Source organism: Corapipo altera, unplaced genomic scaffold (genome assembly GCF_003945725.1).
Source record: "Corapipo altera isolate COAL_440 unplaced genomic scaffold, ASM394572v1 69, whole genome shotgun sequence".
NCBI lineage: Eukaryota > Metazoa > Chordata > Aves > Passeriformes > Pipridae > Corapipo > Corapipo altera.
In genome coordinates, this window is record NW_020884908.1 from 391,693 (window position 1) to 414,157 (window position 22,465).

General features: G+C 37.5%; 1 protein-coding gene across 15 annotated transcripts in view; it reads left to right on the top strand.

Annotated features, from left to right (window-relative positions):
• The window catches only part of INPP4B (inositol polyphosphate-4-phosphatase type II B), a 374,654-nt gene that overhangs the window by 148,946 nt on the left and 203,243 nt on the right, over positions 1–22,465 (top strand). For 14 of the 15 annotated variants that reach the window (XM_027652901.1, XM_027652902.1, XM_027652903.1 and 11 more), the window contains one exon: positions 17,605–17,689. The exons of the other annotated variant lie outside the window; for it this stretch is intronic. In XM_027652901.1, coding sequence (XP_027508702.1) covers positions 17,605–17,689 — 85 coding nt within the window. The remainder of the gene's footprint in view (positions 1–17,604; positions 17,690–22,465) is intronic. 15 annotated transcript variants of the gene reach the window in all.

The window sequence follows — 22,465 nt, forward strand, 5'->3', positions numbered from 1 at the left end:
TCTTCTCTTGTATTTCTTTTTCTTGCAGCCTTTCTGTGCCTCTCTTCACAGAAACTGAAATTGTAATAAGAGCTGCACATGTCTGGGAGACTTCTTGGTCCCTTAATTGTACTTCATATGCCCCTGTAACCTTAGACCTCTGTGTTACTGTCCAGTCCCTTATGTGAAGGTGGAAGCCCTTCCATATTTCTGTTGACCACAGAGTGTGTGATGGAAAAACTAACTTAGTGAGAATTGCTGTATAATTTCAATATATTCCCTCAATAATATGGTATGATTTTCAGAAAATGAAAAAGAAAAAAAATTAAATTGAGGAAGACAGCCAAACCTTGAATCTATGTGACTTAGTATGACCTTGCTTTAACATTACCTGGTGTTAGCAACTTGTGTTTGTAGAAACACTTAATTGTAGAATTTGTTAGGCTTTTCTGGCAACCTTGAGTTAAAATGCAAGCTAGATAATCAATCAGTGTGAGAACATGTGGCTGGGGTATCTCATCATGCAAAGAGTCAGTTAACATCGTTGGCATTCTGGACTCAAGCTGGCCTTTGCCATTGTCTCTGACAGAATTCAAATGTTGTATGGTCTAAGGACATGATGTATGGTAGTGTCTGAAGATAAACTATGTTTTTCTCTTTTTCAGGGTGCCACATTACAATAACAAAGCCAAAATTAAACAAAAAAAAAAGTTACTTTACGTATTCCACTAAAAAAAAGTAGAATCAAAAATAACTTAATAATAATGTTGTAAAATCAAAATGTAGTATAGACTTTAATTCCAGATAATGCATATTCAAGCTTGAAATTAGCATAAAAAATGTTATAATATGTGACAAATTATAATAATTTTTATGACATAGCCAGGAAATACCAGCAAAAGATATTTTTAAAAATAGGTATGCAAGAAAATTATTATTTTGGGGAACCCAGTAAAAACAAGACATTCCTCTACACTAACATGGCTATTGAAAAGTTTATTTATATTTTCCACAACTAAAAAATGAATGTAAGAAATATCTTAATGGAAAAATTCCTGTCTCTTCTAGAAGACTTTTCTACTGTGTCACTTGTAGTGTGTCTGTGTTCTCAGGAAAGAACTCAACAGGTGTGTTGAACAGCATACGTCGACTTTTGGCATAAAAACATTGCTTTTTCTCCTAAAGGCAAACTTCCAGTTTAAGCACTGATTAAAAAAAGAGAGAGGCAGAGGGGGCATTTGCAGTGTGTATGGTTTTTACGTGCACACTTGGTTCCAGTGGTTTTCTGGTTTGGAGCTGGGATACCAACAGTGGTGATTAAACTGCATAAAAGAGTCAGCCTTGAAAATTTAGAATTATTTGTCTGTGTGAACTTATTGATATGATACTGCTGCATAGCATTCTTAACCAGTAGCCTGGATTAAATTCTAGCTGTGTTTAAGGAAGTGCTCAGTGTTTTTCAGTTTAGCTGCAGCAGAAGAGGTTAAATGGTAGCTTAGTTCTCATCTTTAATATATTGACATGGATAAGATATTCTGGGAAGCTGATTCTCTTTTACTTGAGGACTTCCGATAAGTTTTTGACACAAGGAGGAGGAGAAGTTCTGTGGTAAAGAATTAACAAAGACTGATCATACATGTCCCTGGCAATTGTGGGAAAGATTAGGTGGAATGAACCTAATTTCATTCTTTTTTTCCTCAGAAATTACTGCATTTATATTGGGTCCTTAGAACAGAGTAATTATAGTTGCGAGCTTAAAAAAGCTTAAAGTCCTAATTTTGGTTTCATGTCTTTGGTTTATTGATATTGGAAAAATGAAACAAAAAAGCCCTCCAGAAGTGCTTCACTGGCTCTGGAAATGACACTTGCAGCCAGATCTTTTAAATAATCTTCTGTATTTTGAAAAACTTGCTGGGCTTTCTCCTTTTATGCCCATTCCTTCCCCTCCTCTTGGTCTCTTCGTGAACATCTCTGATCAAGATCATTGTCCATGTGTCTTGTATGTTGAGATAGTCTTGCTGTGCACTTGCCCAGAGCGATGCCAAACTTTTGTGCAAGGAGATAAGACTCGTATGGCTGTCAAGTTTTTCTTTTGCTTGCTAATGCCAATAAGTACTAAGAACAAGACTCATGCAGGAGGAAGACTATTAGAGATGAGAGGATCTGAATGGAATTATAGATATCTCCTTTTTATATTTTTACCAAATGTCAAATATGGTTGTCTAATTTTGATTTGGTTTGGATTTAAGTCCATGGCAATTTGAAAAGGACAAGAATCCACTTAGTCAAAGTTTGATACTTCCCAGAAAGTTTTTTGAGTTGAGGACTTGATTGACAAAATCAATATTGCACAGCTTTATCCACCCTTTTGCCCCAAACTCTGGAAAGATGAAGGTGGTAGAGGGGCCAGGACCCATGGCCTGGGAAGACTTAGGGTGACATGGCTTCAGGCCTAATATATGGAGTAAAGAGAGAGCTGGTAGCTGCAGGCTTTCCCCAAAACAGGAATTTGCAAGAAATCTGTAGGGGTTCTAGTAAAAGTACAAAATATGCCTTTTTTCTTTTTCCCTTTAAAATTCCAAAAGAAAAGGACATAATTTTCATTCCCACTCTGAGTAGAAATACAGGACCACAACTGGGCATTGAATTCCTTTGATCTCCTGACAACACAAATAAGACAGCGTTCATCTCCAGGTTCTGGTTGGTGGGGATTAAGTGGTGTTTGACCAAGAGAATTGAAAATGTACGTGTAGGAATGTTGCTTTGTCAACCATATATTTTTACCAGGCTGCCTGCAAGCTCATAATGTCCTAAAATGTAGCTGGGGTTGACACAACAAAACAAAATGGTTTCGTGATATTACCTTTGAATTGTTCAGCTGGTGGGTTCTCCTCACACCTTATCAGATGTGATTACAGCATCTTGGTATGATAAACATGCACCTTCTGTAACACTGTGAAAAGTCACTGTTAGCTGCCTTGACATTTAAATTAGTAGTAATGTCATAGATATATTAGGTACCAAAGTCAACGTTGTAAGTAGCTTCACAGGGTTTCTATGCAACTGAGTACAAATATTGTAGTAATTCTTTAATAAAATAACTATGCTGTTATTTTATTATACCCTGGATTGCTGGTTGCCCTTTATGTTGTGTCATTTTGATCACTTTCCTGGGGAATATCTAATAGTTCACTCAGTGTTTAAGGCACAGCAGTTACAGTGAGATGGTATATGAAGCAATAAATGGCTTTTTGAGGGTGGCTAAATGCCAGAGCAGTGATGAGGCTGTTAAATGAGATAACTGTTTGTAAAAGTTTTTTTGGGAAACGTTTTTCTGGTTTACTCTAGATGAAAAATGAAACTAGTAAGTGGAAGCATGAGAAATAGCACTGTATTTATTTGACATTGAGACCATTTCACTTGGCTGCTCCCTCAGTGTCTCTACTTTGTGCATGAACTGCTCTTGAAAGTCTGTCTGGAAGGATTTGGCAACATGGCCAAGGAGAACTCTTCCCAAAACAGCAAAGGATTGAATGTGTAACACTGTGTTAGCATTGTATATGAATCTATTTGCAGGTGGATACTTTGCATGTAGTTGTGGTGTTTTGTGTTTGCATACAGTCAAAAGCTATACAGAGATGGAAACAGATTTTCAAACAGGATTTTGTGTATTTTGATGTCTCTAAAGAAAAAAGGGGTTGTGTGTGACTTTTTTGGGGTTGAGTGGTGTTAGGGTTTTGGAGGGGGGGGTACTGTGGCTGAAATTGCACTTAGGCAATTAAAATGTACACTGGAAAGATTTTTATTTCCTGTTTGAGAGCAGTGTTAAAATGATGACATCTAGGAATTAGGGTTTTTTTCTCCCATTTTTGAGACCTGTAGTTACAACTTCAATTGAGAATGTGAAGCCCAGATGAAGGTTAGACTTGACTCTGTAAGGTGTTTTTACAATGTTATATTGCGATAAGCATTGACATTTCCAGAACACTTTACAGCTTCATCATTTTTAATCCAGTGCTCTTGGCTGCACCTTTCTTTTAATAACAGTCATGAATGCATTTTAATTTTTATTCTGAAAAATCTTCGGGGGGAACCTAATTACTGTTATTTGTAGTTCAGTATTTGACATAGTTGTTTCAGAAACTTGTAGGTGTCTTTTTATGACTGAAGAAGAAGGAAAATGCAGAAGGGCAAGCTAAAGGCAATTCATCATTTGGTTGCTCAGGGAACATACAATAAAATCGCTGTTTGTTGCTGGTGAGATTTTGGAATATTTTATCAGTAGACCTGCAAGTGCAATATGAACAAACAACCAAAAAAAAAAAAAGGTGAACTGTACAATATTAAAATTGTTGCTTTGTTTCTTTTTCCCAGGAAACAAATGTATTTGGGATTAGTCACAGTACACATTTGAGGTGAGATAAGTTTAACCTAGTAATAGAATATATAATATATACATGTAATATACATACGTAGTATGTAATAAATGTATGTTTGTTTATGTGTAGTTTTGCCAGCAAACTCTGACTTCTGCTTTGGACTATTCAAATGCACAGACTCTTGAGACAGAGTATCAGGACATTGTACAGAAAGTTTTCCTTGAGGATGATCTGCTGTCTGCTGAAATTGGTCTCTCCAAACAAGATTGCATGGGATTACTTAGCCAATGTACCACAAGTTTAAAACATTTTCTAAAAATTAGGATAGGATTCTTGCATTAGTTTGATTTGTGTTTTGTGGTCAAACTCAAATTTTCCGAGGTAAAAATGAAAGGAATATGTGTAGTTTTGTAGGAACTCTGCAGTGATCCATATAGTCCTTTGCTTGCATTATATGTATCCATGTTGTATGCTTTCTGCATATTTATAAGTGTTTTCAAATACAGTTTTACTAGGGATTTTGTTTTTGCTTTGTGGTTGTCGTGGGAGTACAGCAAACTAGAAGAATGGCTTTTGTAGAAAGTTATTTAAAATAAAAGCCAACATAGCACCAGGAAAAAAAGTAAGGAACTTTTAAAAAAACTAGAAGAAGCGAATGTATTGGCAAATGCAGAATGCTGAAGGAATCAATACAAATTGATGGAACACAGTTGCCCATTTGTTCAGAAGAGTCCCTTAACAAGGCTAGTAGAAACTTGGAGGTGTTTTAGAGAATTATGATGATGAGCTTGCCCTTTTTTAAAGAATTCCCTATTTATTTTCCTTCGTTTACCATCATAGATCCACACTGTGCTATGTGGGCCTTTGCACAGATGCAACAATTATTGTGTAGTTTGTTTAATTATTTAGACATTTTTCAATTTTAATTTTCTGAGTTCTGGTGTGATGTAAATGTTGTTCTTTATCTGTCAAAGTAATCTGGTTAAGAAATTAACAGTTTGAATTCTTGTAGCATACTGACATAACTGGAGTGGTAAGCAATACTCTTTCCCTGGAAGACAACAAAGATTTCAAAATATTTCTGTTCTTGCCTGGTTTCTCTACTGTGCAGCATTTTTGGTATAATAGGTAGACTATTGAAACAAATTCTGAAGCAAATTGAGACAATTATCTCAGTGATGGTAAAATCTGACATTTGTTTCATAAGAAACAACGTCTGTGAAATAACCTTACTTTTCTTTTTCTCAACTTTATATGGTGGAATTTAAAGCAAACAGATGTGTGTGTTTATGTATTTTTGTTTTTGTTTTGTTTGATTTTGTTTTTTTATGTGAGTTTCCTAAACAACCATGACTCCTTCCAAAGAGCAAGCACTTCTTTGTCTTGAGTCTAGTGTTAAATTTTACCTCAGTGACTCCTTTCCATATTGTTTCTTCCATATACCTTCCTGGGAAAGCTTTTCTATCTCTGTCTATAGGCCACTTTTACTGAATGTTCTTAAATAAAAATAGGTGACAGACTGATGAAAACAGACTAGAGAAAAGATTGATGCTGTTTTCACTTACATGGCAGATGGACTATTCTAAAGTTTCCTTTTAATGTGTAAAGTGAAAATAATCAGTCAGTTGTCCAACATCTGCTTCTTGTGCACAGGTATCAACATGTATCTTCTTTTTCTTCCTCTCCTGTAAAGTGCTTTTCTAAGTTTTCATTAATAACCTTTAATACAAGCTCTGAACTTCTGAAAGGGAACTTTTATTTCAGAGTACTAGCCTGAAAACAAGTTGATTCATTTCTAGCTGAAGGTGCGGAGAGCCCTGAGTTGAACTAATTGATCTACTGAATTTTTTGGAAAATTTTCTTTTTCTTTTTACTATGTATATATATTTTTTTAAATTTAGTTTACTTTCACTGAGGTGTTGTGTGAAGTTTTTGGGTTTTGGTGGGTGGGGTTGGGTTTGTTGGTGTGTTTGTTTTTTCTACAGTTGTGTTTTGTTTTGTTTTTTTTTTTTTTTTTTTTTTTGTAGGAGTCCTGATGTTTTCCCTTAAAACCATAATTCCTCATGTAATGTTAGTTTAGGAAATGCAAAAGTTCTCTTCAACTTGAATCTTAAATTATTTGTGTCATTATAAGCGTACTACTAAATAACTTTATGTGCAAACTGCTTCACAGTCTTGTGATAAAATCATTTATAACACACAAACTAAAGTGTCTGTTGGAAGTGAAAGCACTAATCATTTAGCTGTCCTTTCCCAGTGAGTAGAAAAGCCTGAATTAAACTATTAATTGGTAGACTGTTTTGAACAAAGCCTTCATGTTTAAGTGGAATGCTTTAAAAGATGGAAGTTGTAATTTATTTTTTTATGTTTATGAATACATGTGTGTTGAATCAGTGATTTTTATATATTTATTATGATTTTATGAAGGATATGTGTTTATAGGCATATTAGAGCTTGTCACTTACTACTGATTTTAACAATCACTTTTATGCTTGCTGTTTACAACCAAAATGTGGTACTGTAGACCTCAGACTCTACACTACATTGAGGCACATGAAATGTATTGAAACAGTATTTAGATGTAAATAAAGAAATATTTAAGACTTGTTGATGCTGTAATCAACAGTCAGTTTCTGGATAATTGCATTTGAATAATCTAACTTTTTATAATGCCTCTATTCGTTTTTCTTTCTACTTTGAGTGTAGAACATGATACTTTAATATTTGAGAATCTGGAAGGCTGATAGTAGTTTCTGCAGGTGGACACTTTTGTTCTTCATGCCCGTGGCTTCAAATAGAGATTACATAGCTGGAGCTTGCAGTTTGGGACTGAATTTTGTGGTTTCCCTATTAAATATACTTTGATATTTGTAAAATGTAGAAAGAAGAGATTCACAGAGACAAGGTGGAATAGGTCTAGGTGCAGATAAAAGTTTGCTTTAATGTATTTACTCATCATTATTTAAAAAAGATTCTCTATTAAATAGGTTAGAAACCCTAGTGCTACTCTTTGAAAGGTACCTTTGAAAACTTTATTTGAACTGCACATCGAGTCACTAAATGTATTTTGAATTTAAACATGGGATAGTGTCCCCACTCAGACATGTGGGTTACCCTCCTTGCTCACACATGCTTTACCTATTGATCTTTCTTTCCTAACTGTTGAAAATACCTTTCCTAAAACTTCTTTTATGGGCTCATTACTCCTATTTTCTTTTTGTGCATAGTTACTCTGAACAGTGGTAGTGGGGATGAATCTGATGCAAGAACACGGTAGAGATCAGTAGCTGGAGGCTGTGGGGTTTACTGGACCAAGTGACACAGCTGAGAAGTGACAAGTTCTCGATCAGAAATGCCCTTGTTAAGGTTTGAAATCAAAACCTCAGTATTCAAAGCTGGATAGAAGATGAAGACCATTGCTCAGAGTTCACTTAAATACAGATCACTTTTACCATCTGGGAAACAAAAGGCAGCTCCTGGGAAGGGAAGCGGTAGGAGACAGGGTGTTCTCGGTGGAGGGAAGAGCTGAGAAAGCAGTTGCCTCCTGAGGGTATGAGACAGACAGTTTATAACTGGTGGCAGGTGGGGAGTTGACTGTGGAGGGGAGAGATCATACTGAGCCCACAGATTTTATTTTCTGGCCCATTGAATGTATTTGGTATCTAGCAGAGTTATGAATTTTTGCTGTTATGTCAGTTTAGTTGCTTGTAAAACTACATCTTCCATTCCGAAGCTCGTATTTGAGAAGTGCTCTGTAGGTTTCCCTGGACGATGGCCTGAGAGCCTAGAGATGGAACAACTGTTTAATGAGAAGTGTCCTTCTGCTGATATCTGACTGGTTTTGTCCTGAGTCAATTGTCTCCATGAATGTGCTATGGTTTTAAACATTTGTTCATGCTTAGTTACCATTCTCACAAATGTTCTAAAATAGGAATACATGATGTTCTAATAAAGCACAAGGTATTTTCCTTTTTGTTCTGAGGTACTTGTGTTTCCAAAATCTATATAAAAATTTGCTTCATCAGAATAAAGTGGAGTGAGTTTAATATTTGTGAGATTCTACCATTTTCTTTGATATTTATTTTGACTAAATAATTCAGACTAAATTATTCTTGCTGCTTACAATGTTTGTCTCTTTATTCCCAAGCATCTAACTTCTGCAGTTTGTACTATGAATGCTTTCCTAGGTCCTGTTTGGTGAGAGAGTTCCTGAGATGTAATCCTGAAGACCAGAAAGCCAGTATCATGTCTGAAATAAAATGTTGTTAATCAGGAGGGAAGGGAAACGTATTTCTTTTTAAAACTAAAATTGATGAGATTTAGTAAGTCTCTCTCATTTCAAAGAGTATGATGAAAGCTTTCTAAATTGAGAGCTTATAACCTAGGCGGTTTTTCTCTGGGTGCACACACATGAATTGCTCACTCTGCCTTTTATGTTGAGTGACTTATTTGTTGCAAGGGAATATGAGCAAAAAATTTTATTTCTGGGAAATAAAAAAAGCCCTCATTTTTCTTTCCATGGCTGTAATGGCTTCAGTTTTCAATGTGGTCTGGGGGCTTTGTGTTGTTTTTCCTCAAAAATTATATTCCATATACATATCTGCTGTATTTCAAGGGCCTAATTCTGCTGCTCTTACGAAGAACACAGCCATGCAGGTTAAAGGCAGAGCACACCTTGCTCTGGCATATCTTCTTATGCCCCTTTGAGCTTGGGAGTGGTCTGGAGGGCCACCATTTCTTTAGTTGCAAAAAAGGGATGAGAGGAAAACCAAATGCTGGAGGAGGAGCAAGGAAGTTAACACGAAGAAGCTTACAAAGAATTAAAATACTTACCTTATTTGGTTCTCTGTTTAGAAGATGGTATTTGCTGACATTAGGCCTGATGAAAATTTACAGGTCTGCTGATCAGAATTCTTCTGATCCTCTTAGGGACTATAGCTAATCACACAACAGCCATCTCTTAGCATGCAAGTCTTGAGCATCCTGAAAAATATTCTGTTTGCTTCTTTTGAAAGTGCTGTGAAGAAGATTAAAGCTCAGGGGGGTTGGGGAGGGAATCATAGCTTGCTGTCAAATAAAAGTGAACATCACTGTGAGATGTCCAAGGAATCAGAACAGCGGGAGTTATCTTTACAATGCATACATTGGATATATTAGCACTTACGGTTTATAATTAAAAATCTTCAAATAATTTAATTTTTGCATTGTTTCTGTTTCTATTTTTTATTCTAAGTTTATGGGAAAGGTTGATACCATGTAGTGAATTTTGGATTGATTTTTTCTCTTCGGGAAAATGTAAGAAAGGTTAAAAAGTGTGTTTTGTCACAAAGGGTTAAAAGCTTTATCCCGAGGCTGTCTTTTTGGAGTTCTGTGCTGCATGAAGCTAAGTCTTAAATAAAACACAGTTCTCTGCATGTTAATTTGCACAACATCCTGCTTGTTGGAGGCCAACCAGTGAAACGTAGTTTGGTCTTGTTTTTCTCTGCACTTGAAATATTTTTCAAATGCCATATTGTGCTGTAATTTGTGTTGTCGGTTGTGATGTTCGTATCTGAAATGTATTTGAATAATTGCACATGCGGTTTGCACGTCATTTAAATCTGTATGATTCCTCAAAACATCTTTCACTTCCAAGAGCACAGGCAAAATGGTTCTATAAGCAACTATATTTGTTCACTTGATACACTTACATTCTTTGATTACCTTTCAATATAGTTTTTCTCACCTTCTGATACAAATAATGTTGATCACTCCATCACTAGACTTCCTCTCTCCTATTACAAGAATGACTAGTTGAATAAAATATAAGGTCTAGGAACTGTGACTGCTTGGGCAGTTCTTACAGTGGAGTGCATCAGCAGGGATTTGTCTTGAGCCTGGTACTGTCACATCTGCATAAGTGGTGAACAGAAGGAAAGCAGTGAGGTGAGAAAGTCTGATACTAACTCACTGAATAGTCAGGATGGGGGGGATCAAGTGTGAGTAAGCGCAGAATGCCCATGGAAGTCTACCTAATTAGCGATAAAGTGGCAGATAAAGATCAACATCCTTAAGTGTGAAGTTGCATGTGAAGAAAAATAACAAAAGTTTCCCATCAAAATAACGGGCTTTGCACTAATTCCTGCCTCTCTGCCCCAGAATGAGATCTGTAGAGAGTTACATTTCCATTAGAAGGGAAGGTGGATGATGAGTTGGGGCTAAAAAGTAAATTGAATGTTAGGAGATGTTGGGAAAGGAGAGAACAAAGCAGAGAACTCTGTCTGTAAAGATCCACCATACAGTTCATTTCCCCTCATCTCACAGGACATAGAGAAGCTGTGAAGGTTCCAGAGAAAGGTCTATTTAAGTTTTCAGGACAAGGAGTGAAGGAGATAAAACTTTTCAGCCTGTGTAAGAGGTGACGACCTCTGATAGTAATCTGAAAAGTCATTAACAGCTTGAAGGAGGTAAAGATTAATGGTTTATTGCCTCTTCCAGTGTGATGTTAAATGAAGCTGGGGGAACTGGATTGCAAACAGACAAAAGAAGGTGTTTTTTCTTGGAGTGGGTAGTGGAAATACTGAAGTTGCTTTTGATAACATGCTGAGAGTAAACATGTTGGAAAAATTCTAGGTGCTCTCAGGAAAGAGGAGTATCATTGAGAGTTAGTGACTGGAAAAGGCATCTGAAGAAAAATCCTGATGTGAAAACAGCAGGGAAATGAAAGAGCACTGCACGTGGTTGCCCTGCTTTTTCTCTTCCTTGAACACTTCCTATGTCACTTGTAGGCAGAATGATGGGTCTTGGGTCTGATACAGCTGTTCTCTTGGAAATATTGTATGTCATTTTTATGTTAAGTATGCATGTGCTCAGGCATTCCCAGAATTCCCAGGATCACCGTAATCTCTTTGGGAGCAAAGCTGTGGTCAGGGTATTTTAACGTTTTTGAAGTAAAAAGGCAATATATTGGGAACTGAGCAAAGATTATTACCACATATTTTAAATAACTGCCAAAAAGTGTAGAACAAAGCAGGAACATTTTCTTTTAAAGTGTGTTATCTGAGGTATGTGTTGTGACAGATCACTGGAGTCTTGCACCAGAATGTAACTTTGAAAAGCTTAACTAATTAGTGTCTAAACTATATATAACTAACTTTGGTAGAAAAAGGTAATTTGAGATTTTCATTTTTAAGCTGAAATAATAAACTGAGGGAATGTGTATTTGTAAATTATTATTACAAATGCATTTTGAAACTGAAAAAGAAACTACTTTTGGTTAGGTATTCACATTTGTTAAAGGTAATAGTCCATTAAAGGTTGTTTTCTGTTCTGCAGAAGTTATTTAGTGACGTCAGTCAACATTTTCCAGGGTGAATGCAGATTAGTGGTATTATATTGTCAGCTTGAAGTTGGTATCGGGTAGTGTTGCATGATGGATTAATCACAGTGGGTAGCTCATTATTTGTAAAAGATGATGTGAGTATCTTTCAGTGAGCTGACAGTTTGTAAAGGTGACTGTAATGAACTACCAGGTTATAGCTTGCCTGGAGTAATTGAAGCACCTCATCAGATGCCCAGCAAGCATATTTTTCCTTATCACACAGCTTGGGTCGTAGGCTTTGCGTTACTTAATAGACACAGGATGGCAATGTTATTATGGAAGAAGAATATATAATATTAAAGGAGATTTCAGATCGTTGAATACTGATTGCTAGCATTTAAAGGGGTGTTTTTTATTCTGCAGATTATATGCTTGTGATTGCTGTGGAGTCCTTTGTTAACACCTCAAAATCAGAAGAGTTTTTTTACTCTATTTGGCGATGGACATATTGCTGTAGAAATACACTGAAATAAATTTAAGACTATATTAACTTTTCTGTTTGTGAATGATGTTACCCTGATAATTCCTGTTCTTTTTTTTTTCTTGTTGAATATTTAAAAATGCTGTGCTTTATCTGTGGAGCGATGAACTTTGTCTGCGCTAATGCTGAAATAGCAAATGTAGGTGGTAATGTTTATAACGTAGTCAAAAGCATGACCTGAGCACATGCCTGCATTATTGAGCTAGTATCAGCCTGACTAGCTCATTTGCCAGTACCAGGGAAGTTGTAAAAACTCGGGATCGTAGGCAGGTTGTTCAGCTTGTGCTATTTTTAATGCCATTAGGGCTTTGCTGCTGTTGGTGTCAGAGCTGGTTGGGTTGGTGCTGGGCTATTGTGAATGCCGTGGTGTGCTGCAGACCTTTGGTCACACTGTAGGCATGCTGAGAGGTGGTGTCTGCATCATCCCATCTATTCACTGGCTTCTGGCTCTATTCCTGGAAAAGTCAGCCTTGGGTAGGAGTCTGAAGGCACTGAGATTTTCTGAACCAGGTTTACACATGGCTTGTAGCCACATGGTTGAACTAGGACGGGTCCCTCATGAGGAGCAGGTACTTTGCTTTCCATTCTTGCAAGGTGGGCTCTTAGCCTGTATGTTACTGACAGCAGCCTTGCAGATGCCCAAATACCTGGTCTTTCAAGCTTCCTCAGTCACCATCTATTCCTCTAAGACTTCCATTATATATGTCTTCTAATAAGTGGGGGACAGTGATGACTTTGCAGTTTGAGGGAGAGGTGATGTGGATTCAAAATAACTTCACTTGCTGCTACCAGTCCCTTCAGGCAAACTCTTCTATTGCAAATATTTTCTTTAATAGCAAGTAAGAACTGAAACCAATTATCAACATTTGCATTTTGAAAGTATTTTCTTTTTTTTTTTTTTTTGTTGTTGTGCTGCATAGCCTTTTGTGTTACGTGTATGTGACTATAATTTTTTCTGTTTCAGATATGTTTTGGTACCTTTCTGTAAAAATTCTGTCTTTAACTCTTTTTAATCATAAGAATAATTTTAAATGCAGGCAGAAAATAACTGATGTGAAAAAAACATAAGTAGTTTGGTGTATGTAGCATCCCTAGTCTATAAGGCTTTTGATTTAATTATTTCAAGTTTGTGAAAATATGCTTTTAAAAGAAATAAGCTGTGAAATTCACACACACTACATGCACACCCTCACCCCCAGTTGACTGTGGAGGGTTTTAATGATGTCTTATTAGAGGAGTTTTTACTTTCTGTAGTGTTTGTTCTCTCTCCAGTGCTGTGGCTTTACTTTTCTGCCTAACTGTTTTAACACAGAGGAATTGGTTGGAATGTCACTTCTAATTTTAACTGTCAGTTTAGTTCTTTATGTGATATACCATACCTAGGAGTACATTTCCCCCCCTCCCTCCCTACAGCAACAAATCTCCTATTGTAAAACCAGTTCACGATGACACACTTCTTCCCCCCCTCCCACAACGGTACATTAAGTCAGATTTACAGGAATGCAAAAATAGCTGAAACGTGCTCTTCTCTTTGACATTTCAAAATTTTCCCAGTGCTTTCATTTTTTTGAAAGCTTTTTTTTTTTAACTTTTTTTTTCTTTTTTTTTTCTCCCCAGTCCAAAGAAACATTGCAGGCTGGAGTCTGCAATAAGATAGTCACAAATTCCAATTTGTGCATCTGGAGCTACATTCTTGAATGATGGATGTCAGTTTGGTACAATTAAACTTCCTTTATATCAAAAGGAGATATGTACAGTTATGTAGGGGTGAATATGCAGTTAGCAGACACCTGTTCATATGTGTGAACGTCTCTTCAGCTTTAGACATGGACTCCACAGAAACAGGGGTGTCTTCAGCGCTCTGAAACTCATGAATTACAGCAGACAGTCATGGACTTACTACTGTTGTACCATAGTTTTACACCACCATCCTGACAGCCAAGCTTGGCCAATCATTTGGCAAAGTGAATTGAAAAGGTTTCTGCTAATTCTAGATTTGGGGACTCTTCCTGAGCAGTTTCATTGTGATATTTTAATTCAGATATATGAATCGTTGAATTGCCTCCTCAAATCAGTGTTTTAAAATAATTTCCAGGTCCTGCAGGGTGGTGCTGTGCCTGTAGACCTTGTCAGTATTTAGAGAAAGATGTAATAGTTCAAGGTCTAGTTGCTGTTTGGCATTTGGATTGATCTAGTAAGTTTTTAAAACAATTATCCAAGAGTACCAATGGCAGGAAGAAAAAACCCCCAATATATTAGGTCTTCACACAGTATTACAGATCTGATTTTGATCCTATTTTCCATGCATAAAGACCAAATCATTTGAATTTGCTCTTTTATTAAAATAAAACCTAGAAAAAAATAAAATAAGAACTAGTCCAGATGAGCTCATGTTGTGCACTTGAAATGAGAGAAATTTTTGATCTCTTCAGGTATTGAAAAACGAAGCTGATCCTCTATCAGATATGCATAATGGTTTCCTTGATTACAGTTTTGTCATTTCATTTGTAAGTAAATTTCTTGTTAGCTTTTTGTGTGACAGAGCATAGCATAGCTCATCTAAATGATGAAAAGTCTACCATAATAGTAATCCTGAAGGTATTTTTCTTCAGGTTTGTGTCAGGATGTAGGAAATGTTTTGCAGCAACATGTGCTTTATTTTCTGGCAGCCCTATGCTCTTTCATCCCTTTGTCTTGTTTCCCTTCTTGTTCCCTCTCACATACAGAAAAAAGAAATGTACGTCCTCTGATCACTGCTCTTGATTGTGTATCTTGGAAAAGCACTCAGATTCATTGAAGTTGCAACATTGCTTCATTCCAGCTTCCACTGGTGCAGGGAGTAGAGTAACTTGTCTATAAAAAGAGGCTCTTGTGCTGCAGCATCTGCTGTCTTAAAACACAGAGAGCTTGAAATCTTACTCTCTCGTGTTTGTAGATAGTGTTACATATCAACTGCATTGTGAGAAAAACTGGGCTGACACAAATTCTTGTTAATTATTTGAAGGCTATTTTTGCTAACCCCTTGCCAATTTGCATTTGTTATGTCTATCATATACAGATCAAAACATGAACTCTTTAAGTCTTGGCAGCTATAGCAAACTATATGGAAGCTGTGCTTCTTCATTCCTGGCCTTTGTGAACACCTGACTTACCTGAAAGCCACACCAACAGCGAGTTGCATTTCTTTATCTAGTGAGGGGCTTTCACTTACCACAGATGTATGTTTTGGAGGAAATGTTAAGTCTGGAGACTTCTCACGTTTATGTGTTTCATCTGTGGAGCGTTAATATCATCAGAAGAACCATTTTCTCCAGGGATGGAAAGTGGAAAAGGTGTTAAGAATCATTCGACTTTTTTTTTTTTTTTTTTGAGAGAGCTGGTGTAAGAGGTTTTTTATATTCACAGATAAGTCTTAAATGGTCTCAAACCTTTGTTAACTTCAGGCTGCATTATACACTTTTTCAAGTGAGGTTTATCTGGGAGGTTATGTAGGTGCTTCAAAATCTAAAGAATTAAAATAGTTACCAGCATCATTGTTGATAGTGGAGAACTCTTCTTAATTAGTCTCTGGTTTGGTTTTTGGACTACTTTTGCTTATTTTCCCAAACTGACTTTAGCTGTTGCTCATAAAGACTTGTATTTTGCTTTCCTTGGTAGAACCTCAAAGAACACCTGACTTGACAGCACCTGAGAGTCTCCTGAGTTACCATGTATGCTTAACTTGCTGGATTCTATAAATTAAAAAGTTCCCAAAGTAGCACTTGTATTTCTCCCAAAATTTACTATGTTGTTTCACTACTTTTCCTTTTCTCTCTTAAAAAAAAAAAAATCAGTTAGCTGGTTTTTTTTTTTTCAATCTACATGACAATACACTCCTTTTAGACCAGCCCAACCTGAATAATATTTCAAAGAAATCAATTTACAAGTGGTTTCTAGAGAAGTGCGCTTGCTTTTTCCTAGCCTACTACAGCTTCTCTCTTGACTTCTGGCACATTTCGATATAACATAATGTACTTCTTTTTCACGCTCCTCTGTTTTATTTTAACCTCTTGTTACCTTTGGATGTTGTTTTGTATTTTGATAACCGGGTTTGGAGTATTCATTTAGTAAGTGGCAAAAGGTGAGAGTGAATAAATATAGACTTTCTCAAGGAAATAATTGTTAGACTTTCAAGTATTACACGTTGTGTTGCTAGTCAGCCTTACAGTCTTAGTGTATTAAATTTTCACTCATTTGTTCATGGTATTACTAGGTAAGTTAAGGGTCCTTTTGTGAGAAAATGCAGGGTCAGCGCATCCCTTTGAAAATGAACATGAAACTCTTGGCAAAAAGTTTACTTCTGCTTCTAGCAGGCCAAATAACAGAATGTAAATGCAGAGAAAGGGGTGGACAAGAAAACTTGTGCATATTAGGCAAGTGTTATAAATATGAGCTGTTTTATGAATTCATTGAGTGTCAGGTATGTGAAACTAAAGTTTAGGGTTTTGGTAAAATTGGTCTACAATATGAAAAATTTTTCATCTTTAGGATCACTTGGAATAAAGTACCACCTGAGGAAGGAATGTTAAAATAGGATTCTACATTAATCCCTGCGGAATCTCACGGAAGTAGAGAATGAACTCTGTGACATTCGTGTTGGAAACCTGGAATGAAGGGAATGAATGGGTGCATGTTCGAAAGGGTTATTTGTTACAAGATATTAAGGATAAAAAAGGATGATAAAAGTTTTAAGGGAAAAAGGATTAATTCCGAGGGAGTGATTGATAGCTTCACTCTTCTGAAAAATGAGTCACACGTACTAAACTAGAAGAGTCTGCATCTTCTCTGCAAAGCACTCACAAAAAATGATAGTGGTAATTTGTATCCTATTGCACTCTGCAATGGGTCCATATCACTTAATGTTATTTGAATTGCATAGCCAGAGACCATATTCGAAATTTCGAGCGAAGATAAAGAAATCCCTTTCAAATAAAAATTGAAGAGAAATGCCTTCTCTAAGATTACATGTTATCTTGTTCACTTGAAAAATATCCTACTCTTTGAATAGAATCTGACTTTTAATTCAACCTTATTAGTAAAAAAGTTGGGCTTGCCTGACTTGCTTAGGAATGAAGTGGCATCTAAACTTTTGAATACTCGAAGTATGAAAAAAACCAAAAAACTACTGATTTACTTTTTGAACTTTCCTGCATGGTCTTTACTAACAATTTATTCCTTTTATAACTCATCTAGCTGAAGTAGGATGGCACAGATTAGTAATTAAAGAATGCCTGTATCCATCTGCCTGGTGACTATTATGCTTTGTTGTCTTTGTATCTACATGTTGCATCAGCTGTGAACAGCCAAACAGAAGGACTTCCCAGTCAGGTTCCAAATCCTAATATTTTGTCATCTTTGTCTCACAGAGCTCTGATGCCTCTGAAGTGGTAATCCTGGAGCGCTGCTGGGTTGTGGAGTTCAGGAGTAAAGCAGATGTTTCAATAGTTCTCAGTAAGTAAGGCATAGCTCAATGTGTTCAGTGTGAATCTTTTATTTCTGACAACAAAAATTACAATAAACCCCACCAACCACCCAGGCATTGAAATTTTGCTAAAAACTTAGATAAAGTGTATCCTGTTGTCTGTTCGATGCATACGTATAAATACTGATGGTCTCTGAATTCATGTCTAAAAAGAAACTCCTAAAAGCTATTGTTTTTCTAAAATCAAGTGAAAGTCATGTCATCTTTTTCCTTTGACAATAAATAGAAGTTTGAGGTTTTGTTTTGTCACATATTTTGTACAATATGGGGCTTATGTTTATGCTGATGCATAGCCAATTCATCTCATTCTTCAATGATTAATCATTGCTAAACTCCCTATTAAATGAGCAGTTTCCTGTTTTTCTCACTTTTTATCAACTCTTCATTTTTAAAATTGTTTAAAACAGTAATAAAAATAGCTATTTCATAGAAGCCAGAATCCTTGCTTTAGGGGAAAGAATTTATTTGGAGAAAATGCTGACTTAGAGTTTTCTCTGCAGGAACATCTCAAATAGCGATTGTGTTAGAAATTTTTTGACATGGATTCTTGCAAATACCATGCAGAGTCTTCAAGTCCTTAGGTCAATTTGCTATTTACTGTTAGCTGTGGTGGTCTAAGACCAGATGTAAAAAAAGTTATGCTGCCTCTGTGGGCTTGATGACCACCTTTATGCTTAATAGAGGTTCCTATCAGCTATTTTTATACTCACCAAAATCTCCAGCCCACTTCAACGGAAACATTACATTAATTATCCTCATTTTTGGCCTCACCTGATTGTGATTCTTAGTGGTTGGTCACGTTTGAGAAGGTAGGACTTAAAATTGTGGATTTGATCCTTTTCTGGGTAGTATTCTGGGGAATAGCTCAAATCCTGCATCTTCTGTAGGTAATGAAATGTTTTGTGCCTGCTGTTGAGGCACTGCATCAAACAAGACTGCTTTCTGGATTTGGAAGCATTACTTTGCCTGACTATAAGAGCCAAATGTTTACCCTTGACTCTCAAATTGAGACTTTTCTAATTGTGCCCTCAATGAGTCCATTCATAGAATAATCAACTTTATGAGTATAAATACAGTCCTGTCAGTTCCCTTGTGGCATTTCTTTTACAGTACTTGGACATAATGCTACTGAACTGAACCCAGAATACAGCTGTAATTGCTGACAGGACTCCTTCAATTAGCTTTGAAGCCTGCAAACAGGACGGTTTCTGTGGCAGCGAGACTGGCAGATTTTAAGCCCAAAAGCTGTGCAAGTAGACAACAATGAATACTGAGTAAGCACTTCAGGCTGCCTGTGGAGAAAAAAGAGACTGTGAATATGTGTGCAGGAAGAAATATGCTTGCATAGTTAGGAACAGAAATTGCTAGCTGAGACACAAACTTCCCAAAACAAGGTTTTTGAAGGTCAGTAGTGTGTCAGTAGTCACCAGAGGTAAGGGTAGCATTCTAACCAGCCTCTAAAAACATACTAAAGAAGAAAAAACAGTACAGAAAACTTCAGGTAAGTAGAGCCAACAAGAATGAATGCCTGGGGCACGACCTAACAGAGATAGAGACAGACAGGTAGAGGAGAAATGTTTTTCAAACTTGGCAATTTTCCCATGCTGGAGAACAAGGACAACGACTTGGCTGATGATTTGTTGGATGGGAAAAGAAAGCCAGACTATTAGGAGGTATTAGAACAAAACTGAAGACAAATGAAGATGATATACTGTGTGCTGAATGAAGATAAAATACCAAAGAAGTGAAATAATAATCCATGTACTGTAGGATAGAATAAAATTCAGAAGACAAAATGGGGGAGAAAATCAAAACTCAGGAACTGGGAAGAGATCTTTCTCAGTGGGGGCTTTGACTGTGAAAAGCTAACTGCGTTGTCAGAAGAAGAGATTCATGGGCTATTGGGAACCAAAACCAGCTATAGAATGTGTATCTGGGACTTCAAAGGATTCAGGTGGAAGCAGAATAGGAGGACATACCTGCTCTCAGTGTCAAATTCCTTGGGGAACTGATGGAGGAGAGCTCTGCCAGCGCACAGCAGAAGCTCCAGGAAAAGAGACAGAGTTGATCTGTTAGATTACCTTGTGGTGTGGCTGAGATATCTAGGAAGAGAAAGTAATAAAGGTCACTGGAGTAAACATGGAGGGAAAAATAAGGACATTTTCATGGAACATACTGTGGAGCTGAAGATCACCTCGGCACTGTGGGCTCTGAAACATAAGGGGAAGACAGAAGAGGTCAGGCAGTCAGACCAGCTAATCCTCTCAGTGCTTCAAGCGTAGTGCTCCCAAAAAAGCAGCCTAGCTCAGAAGGTTTCCAAGTGGACCTTGAAAGGAAACAGAAGGATTTGTTAGGTGAACTTTCAGTCCGTATGTGGCTGATGGCTTAAATGCCCTTGTAATGTGAATGGGTCACCATTAGCAGGACAGGTCAGACACTGGTGTGAAGAGGATCTGATTGAACGAGGCAGTTCACATGGGTGTGATTCACTCCTGAAACCAGGAGGTGGGGAAGAGGTGCTCCAGGCACCCCAGCAGAGGTTCTCCTGGAGAGATCCCAGTGGAGCAGGTACTTCCCTGCTGCCTGTGGAGAGAACACGCTGCAGCCAGAAGTAAAGTGTGAGGAGGAGGAGGGAAGAGCTGAGAGGAGCTCTGACCATATTGCCCCAGCCTTCAAACCTCCATACTGCCTGGGGTGTGGGGAAGGCAGAGAGGAGTTGGGGGTGAAGTTGGGCCTGGGTAAAAGGGAGGAGTGGAGGAGTGAAAAGGTATTTGTTTCTCCTCTTTTAATTTGCAATAAATTATTTTTCCCAGAAGATGAGTCTGTTTTGCCAATGATGGAAATGGGTAAGTGATCTCCCCCTCTTTATCTCGACCCATGAGCTGCCTCTTCTTTTCTCCCTCAGCCCTGTTGAAGAGAGGCAGTGAGTGAGCAGTGAGGTGGGTGGCTGGAGCTGGCCAAGGCCAACACACCCAGGTTAGTTTGCATCAGGCATCTAAGTGTGTTTTGCCCACTTCCCGAGGAGTCAGTGTTTGAGCAGAAGGACAAAGAGCCAATAAGATAGTCAATCAGGAATAGAATGTTGGTAATTTTTTGGTCACTGTTATGTTTCCCTGGAATAGGGAACAGGAGCTGCATGGCTGGATGTTTGAGCTGCTCCCAAGAACAGCCTGAGGTTGACCACTGTGTTGTATAGAGCCTCATGTGGGTGAGACCAAAGAACTCTGCCTCCCTTTCCTCCGTGTGGCACTGGACAACACAAAATTGGGAATGTACCCAAGGGATGCAGGCACAGTGAAACAAAAGCAGATGTGAGAGACATCATGCAAGGGCTGCCTTCTGTGTTTCAGGAAAAGAGATTCCTGAAAGATGGTATTAACTGCATTACCGTGTGTGGTCCCTTGGTGAGAGCTAGGGAGGTAAGAGCTGTAACATCCAGGCGGGGCTGGTGAAGAATGAGGGGAGGGAGGCAAGGAACAGAGGAAGAAGACAGAGCTTTCGATAAAGGTCACAGTCATCTAAAATACATTGCAGTAAATCGGGGGGAAAAAAAAGGCCTGTATGTGGGAATATCCTTAAGACAGTAAGCATTCCCTTTTGCCATTTGTACTATGCAAGCCACTTAACCTGGAGCTTTTTCTCTCAATAGCAGTGGCTTGCAGAGGCAGGCAGGTATCACTCCCTGTTTTAGAGATGGAATAACTGAGGCATATGCAAAGGTTGCCCTTGCCGATGTATGCAGAGAATCAAGATCTCTGAATCCTGCCTTTTTTAAGGCAAACTGATGGTCTAGCTAGAGATATGATCTAGTTATTTCAGGAAAGGAGTCCCCTGCTTTGCAAAGGCCGCACTTAGTGTTTTTGGTGAATGCTACGGTGTTTCTGTTCAGGGGTCCTGAGATATCACTGTGGTATTCGAATATTTGTGTGGTTTGCATTGCTTCCAGCATAGATGAGGTATGTGATGAAAGGGCAGAAGCAATCTGGTATGTGTGAAAGCCAACAGGTATTAAAAGAAACAAAGTATTGTACTGCAGAAGTCAACCTAAGGTACCATGCTGTATTAATTTCAACTATTCAGACTCTTGGTGAGGTTCTGTGGGGACTTAAATGGAGGTTATAATGGTATCTTATATAAGTTCATTCCAGCAATGCAAAATTTTAAAAAAAAAAAAAAAATCACTGAAGATAAAAATTTTAATTAAATTTTTTATCTTTGATTGAAAATTTAACTTCCAAAGGAAGATTAACATAGCATCATGAGTAACCATGGGATGATTTCATCACCACTAATTTGAACATGAAATGCATCAGCATATAGAATTCAGACGGCTTTGTGAATTAAAAGCCTCTGATGTCTGTATTAGAAATATCCTGCGGATATAATTTACGTATCAAAGCTTCCATTCTACTTTTGTTACAGCATATGGTGGTTAGCTCCGATGGTGCTTTATATTTTAGAGTGCCAGTGACTCACTGATATTCTTAACCATTTTCCTCTGCTGAGCTAGCAAGTGAGAATTACTTTTCTGCTGGTGTGTGTGAAAAGAGCCAGACAACCTTTAACCTTTTTGAACTCTCTTACTTTGCATATTGGCATAAGAGGAAAAGTAGTGCACTTCTAGAAAAGTCCAGGCTGTCATCCTGGACATTGACCATGTGCTTTGTATGGTTTTTTTTTTTTTCAATTTAAATAATCCCGGTAACTTCTTTTTTTGCTCGGTTCAACATGATGTTATGCTTATA